Source organism: Sardina pilchardus, chromosome 19 (genome assembly GCF_963854185.1).
Source record: "Sardina pilchardus chromosome 19, fSarPil1.1, whole genome shotgun sequence".
Taxonomy (NCBI): domain Eukaryota; kingdom Metazoa; phylum Chordata; class Actinopteri; order Clupeiformes; family Clupeidae; genus Sardina; species Sardina pilchardus.
The window spans coordinates 19,997,924-20,010,423 of record NC_085012.1 but is presented as its reverse complement, the minus strand read 5'-3'; the positions used below and the strand labels follow the sequence as shown (position 1 = coordinate 20,010,423).

General features: G+C 46.2%; 1 protein-coding gene across 1 annotated transcript in view; it reads right to left on the bottom strand.

Moving 5' to 3' along the window:
* Positions 1-12,500, bottom strand: part of sspo (SCO-spondin) — a 98,845-nt gene that overhangs the window by 33,487 nt on the left and 52,858 nt on the right. The window contains exons 76-89 of the mRNA XM_062521966.1: positions 11,999-12,098; positions 11,800-11,873; positions 11,176-11,325; positions 9,223-9,389; positions 8,582-8,727; positions 8,171-8,391; positions 5,646-5,810; positions 5,199-5,408; positions 4,318-4,485; positions 3,277-3,411; positions 2,392-2,638; positions 1,876-2,028; positions 1,683-1,729; positions 613-783 (exon numbers count right to left, since the gene is read on the bottom strand). Of these exons, the coding sequence (XP_062377950.1) occupies positions 613-783; positions 1,683-1,729; positions 1,876-2,028; positions 2,392-2,638; positions 3,277-3,411; positions 4,318-4,485; positions 5,199-5,408; positions 5,646-5,810; positions 8,171-8,391; positions 8,582-8,727; positions 9,223-9,389; positions 11,176-11,325; positions 11,800-11,873; positions 11,999-12,098 (2,154 nt within the window). The remainder of the gene's footprint in view (positions 1-612; positions 784-1,682; positions 1,730-1,875; positions 2,029-2,391; positions 2,639-3,276; positions 3,412-4,317; positions 4,486-5,198; positions 5,409-5,645; positions 5,811-8,170; positions 8,392-8,581; positions 8,728-9,222; positions 9,390-11,175; positions 11,326-11,799; positions 11,874-11,998; positions 12,099-12,500) is intronic.

Sequence of the window (12,500 nt, the reverse complement as noted above, 5' to 3'; positions counted from 1 at the left end):
TAACAGTAACAACTACAATTTAGCATATTCTTCTGACAAGCACAGTGAAGAATAATGTAGCAGACTATCCATCCTCGAAACAACTAATGGCAATTTACATCTTTTTATCAGTATACTGTGAGTTAGCAGAGTAATGCTGAGGCAGGGTTTAGCCTATGCCGTGAGCTAGCATAGTAACGCTGACGCAGGGTTTAGCCTATGTTGGAACTTGTGAGTTAGCACAGTAAGAACCAAGGCAGGCTTTTGCCTCTATCAGCATATCATGAGTTAGCAGAGTAGGCTAAGTACCGTGGCAGGGTATGGGCTTTATTAGTATGTGAGCTAGTTAGAAGAGGGATTGTACTGAGGCAGGATTTGGTATGGCCTTTATCAGTATGCTGTGAGTTAGCAGTTAGCAGAGGGATTGTACTGAGGCAGGGTTTAGTTAGGCCTTTATCAGTATGCTGTGAGTTAGCAGTTAGCAGAGGGATTGTACCGAGGCAGCGTTTGGCTTGGCCTTTATCAGTATGCTGTGAGTTAGCAGTTAGCAGAGGGGTTGTACCGAGGCAGGGTTTGGCTTGGCCTTTATCAGTAGCCTATGCTGTGAGTTAGCACTTAGCAGAGGGGTTGTACCGAGGCAGGGTTTGGCTTGGCACTCCTGAGCCTCCTTCTCTGGACCCGAGCAGTCTGAGCCGTTATTCCGGGGCGGGGGGTTGATGCACGCTCGGCTGCGGACCTGTGTGCCACGCCCGCACGTGACGGGACAGTCTGACCACACGGACCACGGGGTCCAGTCTCCGTCCACTAGGGAGAGGACAGATGACATGATACACACACCCATTCACACACACACACACACACACACACACACACACACACACACACACACACACACACACACACACACACACACACACACACACACACACACACACACACACAAAGATAGACACGACATGATACACACACATATACACACACACACACACACACACACACACACACATCCATAAAGATAGACATGCCACAACAAACACACACACACACACACGACATGACACACATAAACAGAGAGAGCACGTCAGCATGACAATGAAACAGTTCAACATGTTGCCGAAGGACACCACTGTAATAAGTTCACATAAAAATCTCTCTCTATAAAACAACAACTAAAGCAAACATAGAGTTCAGTGCAAGACTGAGAATACTGAAAGTACATTGCTAGACTGAGAATACAGAAAATGACAAATGAATAATGAAGAGGCTATAAATGATGGTGCATAACTATGCATATTGCTGCTGTGTGCTCTCCAACAGGGCCATAAGATACACTTCACAATCTCAGCTTTGAAAACTTTAACACTTGCACTCGAAAAGTTCTGATAAGTTTGGGATGACTCAGCGCATTTATCATATTTGAAATGTGTGTCAAACAGTAGTTCACACTTGAGCACGCTATATTGCCTTCAGCAGAGAAAAAAAAAAAACTGGATGAGACTGTTTGTTTGAGTTTCTAAGATCTGCTCTCATGCGTACACTGCATTTGGGCTGAAACTGATATGGCAGGCTGGCTTTTCTCTCTGGACTCTTCTCTGTCAGCTTATCTGCAGCCTGCAGAGTTTACTGTGCCCCCAATGTTTCCTTTTGCACTCTGTCTGGGAACGTCGGGTCGCATTAAGTGTGTCCCTGTCACGCTGACTTACCCCTGCAGTCGATGTCTAGGCAGTAATCTCCCTCTGGGGTGCAGGTGCTGTCGATATGAAAAGGAATTGCGGGTGAGAGTCGTTAGGAGGTAAAGACGGTCTGTATCTCATCCTCACAGTTTTAATAACCCCCCCTCCTCCCCTCCTCCTCTCCTCCTCCTCTCCTCACTCCATCGCTGTGGTTACTGCTCACCATTGTTTACACTCTCCCTGTAACCATGTGTCACCCACTGACAGCTCTCGGTCGCCATGGGGACAGAGGGGAGGGCAGGGTCCCGGGTCACATGGCTTGTGTTGCACTTCCTCAAACTGGCAGTCAGCGTCGGGCGTTTCAGGGACAAAGGATCTGATTGGGTATGGACAATAACAACACTATGTAGTCATTACAAACCTTAGATATTGGTCAATATTTCTCTAAGTCAGTACAGTCAAGTCACGAATAATTGATGTGCAACAACAGTGGTTATATGTTAGAAAACAGTGGTATTGTTTGACAAGAACTTGACATGAGTACACTTGAAATGCATCACTGTGATTTTTGTTGTCTTTTTTTATCCCTCTGCTTTTCTCTCTCCATACCACTCTCTCATGCCTCTCTCTCTCTCTCTCTCTCTCTCTCTCTCTCTCTCTCTCTCTCTCTCTCTCCATCTATCTCTACACCCCCTCTCTCTCCTAGGTCAGCGCATAGATGTCCCCCCTTCTGGTTCACCTGAAGCGTGTCCTCTGTCCTCCAGGCCCACAGGTGGCGCTGCAGGAGGCCCAGTGTGACCAGGAGCTCCAGGAGCAGCTGGGCTCGGCGCTGCAGCTGCGGTTGGTGCAGGAGAGCAGGCCGTCTGCGCAGCTGCAGTTGTTGCAGTCCACCTGGTGGGTGCTGCCCGCCGCCCAGCTCTGGCCCAGGGAGTCCACGCAGTCACACTGCCACAGCTTTACACACACACCGTCCTGCTGCAGCTGACCTGCACATACACACACACACACACACACACACACACACAAACACACACACAGGGACACATAAAGGAATATAGGCGTGCAGCAGGCGTGGTACAGTATAGCCAACAGACACACACATACTCATATATACTCATGAAGACAATAATGCAGATCCAAATACCATACTGGTGACAAAGATGTATCCGAGAAACTCCATGGGACTACAACATGAATTCTTTATACATCCCTGGTCATTAATCATCACCCTCTCTTCCTCTCTATTTCTCTCTAAACCTCCTTCTCTCTCTTCACTCTCTCTGGTCTCATTCTCTCTCTCTCCAACATGCTCCCCATCACGCTCTTTCTTTCTCCATCTCTCTCTCACTCTCTCCAAATCCTGTATTCTGTCTCCTCCTTTCCCTCCATTTCCCTCCTCTCTTCTCATCTACTTTCTTTCTCTCTCCTTTTCCTTATCTCTTCCCATACTCTCTCTCTTTCTCACTTCCTCTCCTTCTCTTTCTCTTCTCATACCCTCTCTCTCTCCCTCTACTTCTCTCTCCTCACATTCTCTCTCTTTCTCTCTCTACTCTAGCTCTCTCTCCTTCTCTCCCGCTCCTTCATTCTCTCTCTCATTCTCTCCTTCCTCCATCTCATCTCTTACCTCGCGGGCAGCGGCATCCCGGCTGGCACTCGGTGTTGCCCTGGCACTGGATGCCCTGCTGCAGATCTGAGCAGCGCTGCGGGCACTCGTTGGCACAGGCCACAAACTCCTGTCCTGGCGGGCAGCCACGCTCGTCTGCAGGGTGCAGGGGTGCAGACAGAGAGAAAAGGCACGCAGAGAAAAACAACCCATCAAACGACACACACACACACACACACACACACACAAAGAAAGATAGAGAGAAAAACAACCCATCCAAAGACACATTCACTCACACACACACACACACACACACACACACACACACACACAAAGGTAGAGAGAAAAACAACCCATCCAAAGACACATTCCCTCACACACACACACTCACACACACACACACACACACACACACATACACACACACACACACACACAGAGAGAGAAAGAGAAAAAACAACCCATCAAACAGCAGACACACTCACAGACAAAGACGGAATGCTGCGGTACCAGCGTCCAGAGGAATAGCCTTTGGAGTGGACATCACAGGCCCCCCACTGAACAAGGCCTGGCTGCCGTTACAAAGCCTAGCCCTCTACAATAGCATCTAGTTATTCAGCGGGGCACTTTCATCCAGAGAGACTTTCAAACAGACCATGAAAGGAATAGAAATGACATTAGACTAGCGTGGTCTGGGGAAACGATCTTGTAAGGCCGACTTTTTGAGCTCTCTCAAATCAGCACTGCTGTAATCATATACGTAACTCTCCCTAGTCAGTGTAATTATGGCGCTATAACATGGCAATCTGCTGTGAGGCTTATCATTGATTTTTAATAAACATTGCCGGTGAAACTCTTTCCTAGACAGCGATGACAAATACACACACACACACACTCTCTCTCTCTCTCACTCAGAGGTGGTGGCAGTTCTTACTGCATGATTAGGTGTTGCAGGGATTCACACACACAGACAGACACATTTGAGGTGATGGCAGTTTTTTTTCTGCAGGACTTGGCGTTGCAGAGATTCACACACACATTCTATCTCTCTCTCTCTCTTACCGCAGGGTTTGGTGTTGCAGGGCTTCACCTGGTTCTTCTCGCCCTCACACTTGCGTCCGCCGTTTTTGGGCGGAGGGCTGGAGCAGGAGCGTGTCCTCATGGAGCGGCCCCCTCCACAGCGCTTATCACAGCGCGACCACGGGCTCCAGCGAGACCAGCCCCCGTCCACTGCAGGGGGAAACACACACACACACGCACACACACACACACACATGCACACACACACACACACACACACACGCACACGCACGCGCGCGCGCGCGCACACGCACGCGCACGCGCACGCGCACGCGCACGCGCACGCGCACGCGCACACGCACACGCACACGCACACACACACACACACACACACACACACACACACACACACACACACTTAATTTATTAAATTTAATTTAGTGGGGCATAATAATAAAGCCAAAAGTATACATACAGTGTGAGAAGTATGTAGTACACACATAGTACACACATAGTACACACATAGGTATCTATTCCGCAGTCTTGATTTGCCAACCCCATTATGATGTCATTGTACATGAGTTGCCTCACTAAGTTGAACTACTCAAATCTACTGAAGGGAATAATTATACATATTGGCAGGATATCAGCATGATGCAAAAAGTGGTAGAAACTCAGTCAGTCTATAGCCATCTGGTGATGGATCAAGCAGCTTTATCAGAATCTCAGTGACAAAATAGCATATGCCAGAATTTCTATCAAGTACACACACACAGAAACACAGAAATACACACACACACACACACACACACACACACACACACACACACACACACACACACACACACACACACACACACACACACACACACTTGAATTCAGTGATTTTAAAGTTGTATTATTCCATGATGCATTTCACTCACCACGGCAGGCACGGATGTTGCAGAACCGGTTCTCTGTGTTGCCCCCGAGGATGTCCGCACACCAGGTACCATTTGCCCCTGGGGGTAAGAAGGTGCGGAGCCGCTGCTGTTGCCCCACCCCACAAGAGCGCGAACATGACCCCCAATCGCCCCACTCCGTCCAGGTGCAGTTTCGCCTCTCACACTCCTCACCCACACACACCTCCACACCTATACACACACACACACACACACACACACACACACACACACACACAGATGTACCAACATACACAAGTATCTATTTACATTTATTCATTTCGCAAACATTCCAAAGTGACTTACATATATTAACTATAGTAAGGACATGAATGCATGACATTTTGACATTTCTAAAAAAAACAAACATTTTTTGACATTTTGAACAGTTCTTTAAAACAGAACTGGAGAAAGTGGAGGGAGGAGAACCTGGGCACTGGGGCAAGTTGCAGGCCTTCTGCTGACGGGTCTCCCCAGAACACGGCGCCGTCAGACACTCCCTGTGGCGGAACTTCAGGACCGGTGTCCGGGCATCCGTGCAGGTCTTAGAACACGGAGTCCAGGAAGACCACTTTGAGAACCCAGCATCCTCATCTGTACCGGTAGAACAAGAAGGAGACATCAACAGACCTACAATCCTCTGCAGCAGAGCAGCTTGACTGCAACCAATCCTAAAGTAAGGATAGAAATCTCTAAACTAAAGTACATTACATTTGCATGCATTCATTTAGCATGCACTATTGTCCAAAGTACTTACATATGTCAACCATAACAAGGGATTACATTGTCCTTAGTGCATGAAATGAACCCACAACTTTTTTTTTAGGTTACAGCACTCAACTCTGGACTCCCCAAAAGGCTCTCAGCTGACTGGACATTAAGGGCCCGTGTCCACCAATCACGTTTTTTTGCGCCGACGGCAACAACTTTCAATATCAAGTCTATGTAGCTCAGCGGAAAAAAAGCTCTCAACGCTGACCGCAGCGCTCAGAGCGCTCAAAGTGGAAACCTGTTCAACTTTTAGAACAGCGCTGGGCTCATCGATGTCACTTCTCTTTATAAACTGCCTCTGGTTTTGGTAACATACGGTAGCAACAATAAACACTTGACCGAAGCGCCTAATGTAACGCTTTAATTAATGGAATCATATCTAGAGGAAGGAGATGGCCTACCAGGCAGCTGAGGCTCCACTGTGGGTACGGTCACCACTGCAGGGAGGAAAAAATAATACACAACATTAGTATATCACATTTCAATCATTCATTCGTCCATTCAATCATTCATTTAAAATATAAACTCACACGACTGAAGTACATTCTTCACACATTAGGGAAACATAACATATACACAAGCTTGACATGTACTGTAAATAACAAATAATGCAATATGTCATATATAGCAATGACTTCAAAACATAGAATAACTTTGGCCTCATTTACTGCAACATCACGACATAAGTTTTACTTCACAAACCAACCATGGACAAACCAAGGACACGTTCCAGGGGGCTGCTCTTTAAAGCAGATTAAGACAGCAGGTGGCATATTTAGGAAAGGAAGATGACTGTGTGAGTATGCAGGAGGGAAGGAGGGAGAGAGGGAGGGAGGGGGGTAAATGACACTCTCTAAACTTTACAGGACAAACATCTAAAATGAGGCTGTGATTAAAATGCCACGCCTCACAGGCTGCTGGGACTCTGAGGGAGTCTGCATTCATCACAACCATTAACCCTTACAGGGATGGGCCTTTGTACATTCTAGCATAAAGTTCTGTTCCGCAACGATTCAAGGTTCTAACATTCCATGTTGAATTCAATAAACCCAGACCCATGTGTCTCATTATATTGTTCAGGCATTGATCAGCCTCAACAATGTTGAGACTGTCGAGTCTAACTGAAGGAGTCATTCAGGTAATGAACAAAACGTTTTTAAATCAACAAAGGCACTTTTTAAACTTTTTTTTTTATTATTATTCACCCCAACAGGAAAAGTTTAAGACGTACTATTGAGTCTCAGGTGATTAAAGAAGTTTTAAAAACTTCAGAAAGACATGCTCTGCATGCATTATACTAAAATAAGCAAAGCATAGCAGTCTTTCATCTCAAATATCAGTAGTACAAATAACTCTCAACTGTGGAGAAGTTGACAAACCCCCTTTACAATTAGCACCTGAACTTCTCTCAACTAATAAATACAATGACAACATTTATCAAATCAGACAGAATATATCCTCTCAACTACTAACTCAAAATCTGGAACTTCCAGCTTCAAGGGAAGGGAAACTTAACTTGACGACAGAATTTAGTTTGATAGACTCTTAGACTCTTGTAAAAACTGTACAGAACCTCAACTCTTCCATATGTGGTTTAGCCACTCTACCACTTTTTAAAAATGTGTTCTTCACCTCACACGTGCTTCACATTGTAAATATTTCATTACTGTCTAGCACATTTCCTAAGTCCCTGAAAACAGCTGTTGTAAAGCCCCTTCTCAAGAAGATTAACCTGAATGCCACAATACTAAACAACTACAGGGCCATATCCAATTCACCTTTTATTGGCTAAAAGACTAAAAAATAGTCTTCAATCAACTAACCACCTTCCTAACATCAAATTAACTATTGCCCTTTTACAATTTTATGCAGTATAATGTATTTTCTTTTTTTATTCTTTCATTTATAAACTATTCTTTGACTTGCCCTTCTATGCTTTTATTAGCTATTCCTGTTTGCTTGTGTTTATGTAAAGCACACTGAATGACCTCTGTGTATGAAATGTGCTAGAAAATAAAGTGACTGGACTAGAAAAATGCTTGACGACTAGAACTACTGTTATGGTAACACAACCTACAGTGTAAGACAAATACACAAAGCCCTTTTGATTGGCTAACACTGGGCTGGGTAATGATGTGTGGTGAGGCCTTTTGAGTTGGGGGGGGCGGGGGCTTGGTCCTTACCAGGACAGTCTGGGGCCTGACAGTAGGCGGTCTCCTCTAGCGCCCCCTGGCAGTCGAGCCCGCCGTGTGCAGGGGCAGGGTTGGAGCAGCTGCGCTGGCGGCTCGTGTGGCCCAGGCCGCCGCAGGTGAGCGAGCAGGGTGACCAGGTGCCCCAGGGGGACAGGCCTCCGTCCCGGGGACACGGCACCAACGAGCAGTTCCACATGCCGTGCTCACAGGAGCTGTGGGTGAGGGGAGGCGTTTCAATAAACACACACACACCTACTGTACACAAATATATATATACATACACACACTCACGCACACAAACACACATGCACTCACGCACACACAAACACATACTGTACACACACACACACACACACACACACACACACCGATGGAGACACATATTTGGAGAAATGTCCATACCAGTTACTGCACTCATACAGTAGAGCTTCCCCAGACATGAGCTCCGCACCCTCAGTAAGGTTATGAAGGTCAGGGGTCATCTCCGGGGTAACTGACACATTCTGCAGTGAGGTCAGCAGTTTCCTGTCCACCAGACATGGACATTCCTACACACAGGCAGGGCATGGAAATAACCATATATCAATAAATGTATCAATATTGTTTATACCAATAATACTAATCATAACAAATAACAACCAGGATAAATAATCCTTATATAGTGTGTCTGTATAACCCAAGGAAAACACACATAACACACCTGTTACAAGGAAACTCTGTGTAGTACTACTGGTACAACTACTACAACTACCTATCTATAAAAAAACAGCTGTCAAAAATGATAAATCATAAATAATTACTTAATTACCAATTGATTATCATATACTATTACTTCATACTATATCATACCTCTTCATTATTCAATTGCAATTACTCACTTATATTAATACAGTATGTGGTACATACATACAGTACGTGAACAATCATTCAGCTGCAGCATAATGTACAGGTAAGGTTATTGAGCTGTTAATACAGGTGATGAAAGGTTATTGAGCTGCACACCCAAATCTCCAGAGCCCACAGGTGGGTGAGAAGACACTGACCTGTACACAGGTTCCGCGGTGTTGGTAAGTGTTGGGGGGGCAGTGGCACCCCTCCTCGCACCCCTCCGAGAAACAGCCCTCGCGCCCACTGACCTGGGCACAGCTGAAGGGGCAGCTCTCTCCCCGCTCACACTCACGGTACAGCCGACCCGGAGGGCACCCCACCTCTGAGAAACACATACACACGCACACACACACACACACACACACACACACACACACACACACACACACACACACACAAACACACACACACACACACACACACACACACACATAGACACACACGCACACACATACATTCCGAGTTTACACATCTGTGGTTGTGTGTGTGTGTGTGTGTGTGTGTGTGTGAGTGTGTGTGTGTGTGTGTGTGTGTGTGTGTGTGTGTGTGTGTGTGTGTGTGTGTATGTGTGTGTGTGTGTGTGTGTGTGTGTTCAGTTTTACTGCAGCACAGTGCTGAAAAAGACATCTCTCCACACATGTCCCAAGTGCTTATGCAGCAGAGGAAGGCATTAATAACAGCCATTTCCCAAACAAATCCCCTCTGGTCAAACCATGTTTGGGTCTCAGTGCAGCACAGTACAGCAGCCCGTGAAGCCCAGGGAAGCTAAGACCGTCTTCAACTACCTTCCCCGCCCCCCCTCTCTCCAGACCCTTACGCTTCTCTCTCAACAGGGGGAGGACAGGACATGTTTCAAAGTGTCCGTTTCACTGAGGCGGGCTTGGCAGCCCCCAAAAATAGCCCCGGTTTGAATTTTTACGGCGGAATCTCCGCTGAAAAATGAGCGCGGCGTCTGAGGAAGCGGGGCGGCCATATTTCACTTTTAAATGAGGACACCGCGGCGCAGTGCCGCTCCGTCGTGCGTTGAGCTGATCCGCCCGCCCGCACGACCTTCACGAAAACGAGAGGGAGGTTTTAGCCAATGCCCGGGCACAATCCCAGAGATGATGACTCATACAGTATATACATGGCATATGCCAACGCTAGCCAGGTGATGCAGAGATGCCACATCAAACATGTGAACTAAACTACTCAGGGCATTTCAGAGGACACGGAAAGCACATCAGTACACATATGCTTACACATACACATGCACACACACACACACACACACACACACACACACACACACACACACACACACACACACACACACACACACACACACACACACACACACACACACACACACACACACACACACACACACACACACACACACACACACACACACACACACACAGAGGAATACACACACAAACATACACAAACAGTCGAGCCATGAGTCTGTTCCATGCTGCTCTGCTCTGTACAGATTCAGTCCTCACACAATCATTAAAACCCACACTGAGAAGTAATCTTCAGCACATTGTAATGTGTTCTCATTTTTCTTTCAAATTTAATTAAGTAATCTTATACAAGGTGGACTACAGCGTTATTTCATTAATTCACAAAAAGAAGACATCTAATACATGACCCATTTTAAACATTTAATTCAATTTATTTATTTATTTATCTCTTTAATGAACAACTATGAACTGACTATTAAATTAAACCAGAAAAAGGGAAAAATGAAAATGGTTGTGATAGATTTTGATAGTGTGTGACCTCCCTCGTCTGACTGAGTGTGTGTGTGTGTGTGTGTGTGTGTGTGTGTGTGTGTGTGTGTGTGTGTGTGTGTGTGTGTGTGTGTGTGTTTGTGACTGTGTGTGTGTGTGTGTGTGTGTGTGTGTGTGTGTGTGTGTCTGGGTGTGTGGGTGCGCACACACGCATTTCCAATGATTGTTTGATGTTGCTTTGTGCCTTAAGTGTGCTTCTGACAAGGCTGCTCTGTGAGCTGATGAGTTGTGTGTGTGTTTGTGTGTTTGCAATGAAGTTGTACTGTAACTGACTGGGTAAGTCACAGTTCGACTATATGTGTGTGTGTATGTGTGAGCTCGGTAACTTACCTAGGCACACCTGAGTGTTACAGGTCTTGCTCTGGCGTTTGGGGCCGGAGCAGGGGGGTGTTCGGCAGGAGTGGGTGCGGTACTGCTCCCCTCCCCCACAGCTCACCGTGCACTGTGACCAGGGCGACCAGTCATACCATGGGCCCGAGTCTACAGACCAACACACACACACACACACACACACACACACACACACACACACACACACACACACACCACCAAGAATCCACCAATCATTCCAGATAGGTTACATCACTAAGGGTTTCAACGATAAAGAAGGTGACAGGTGCAATTAATGTGTATGTTTATGCTTATGTGTAATTAGCAGAAACTTTTATCATCATAATAATAATAAACTACTAATTTTAACATTCGTAATGACAACTGTGTGACTGTGTGTGTGTGTGTGTGTGTGTGTGTGTGACTGTGTGCGAGCGTGTGTGTATAGGCGTGTGTGTGACTGTTTGCTGAACATGCCTGTGCACTGGTGAGTGTTGCACTCCTTCTGTTGTTCTTTGGCTCCAAGACACTCTCTCCCGCCCCCCTGGGGGGTGGGGTTATCACATTGCCTCCAGCGCAGATTGACTCCGCCTCCACAGGGGACGGAACACTCGGACCAGCCACCCCATTGGCTCCATGCCCCGTCGACATGACAACCTGGAACTGATTGACACTGAAGAACTCCAGCATCACAGGAGCTGTTTTGGTCAACAAATCATACAAAACAGTAGTAAGGGAACTAGATAAAGTTAGGTTCAGTGTAGTTTGATAATCAGACATGTACTGAAGGTAATATCAAAAAGTGTTGAAGGGGTAGGGGTACCAGTTGTTGCAGTCACTGATGATGAAGTCTCCTGAATTTGCATACTGCCAATCTGATTGGCCCGGCCACACCCAGGAGGCGTTTCCAGAGTCCAGTCCATCTGACAGAGAAATGCGAAGAGGAAGAGGAAGAGGAAGAGGTGGCAAACGAATGAAACACTAATCAAATTACTTCCATGAAACACTAATCATTAATCAAATGCAAACATGTATGCAGAGTTTATGGCTCATTTACATTGTATTACACTGATGGGAGGGTGGTGGTCAACAAGAGAGATGCTCTGAAAACATTAAGCACTTTAGTGGGGTTCAAGGAACACGCCAACATTTTGGGAAATTATCTTATTTGAGAAATTAGCTTATTTGCCGCCTACCCTTGAGTTAGCTAAGAGGATGTACTTCTCTTTGTCTCTCTTTGTGCGGTAGCTAGCTAGCTTAGCCTAGTTTAGCATAGTTCACTGGAAATGGGTTAAACCTGTTTGCTTATACAGTAGCTCCCTTTT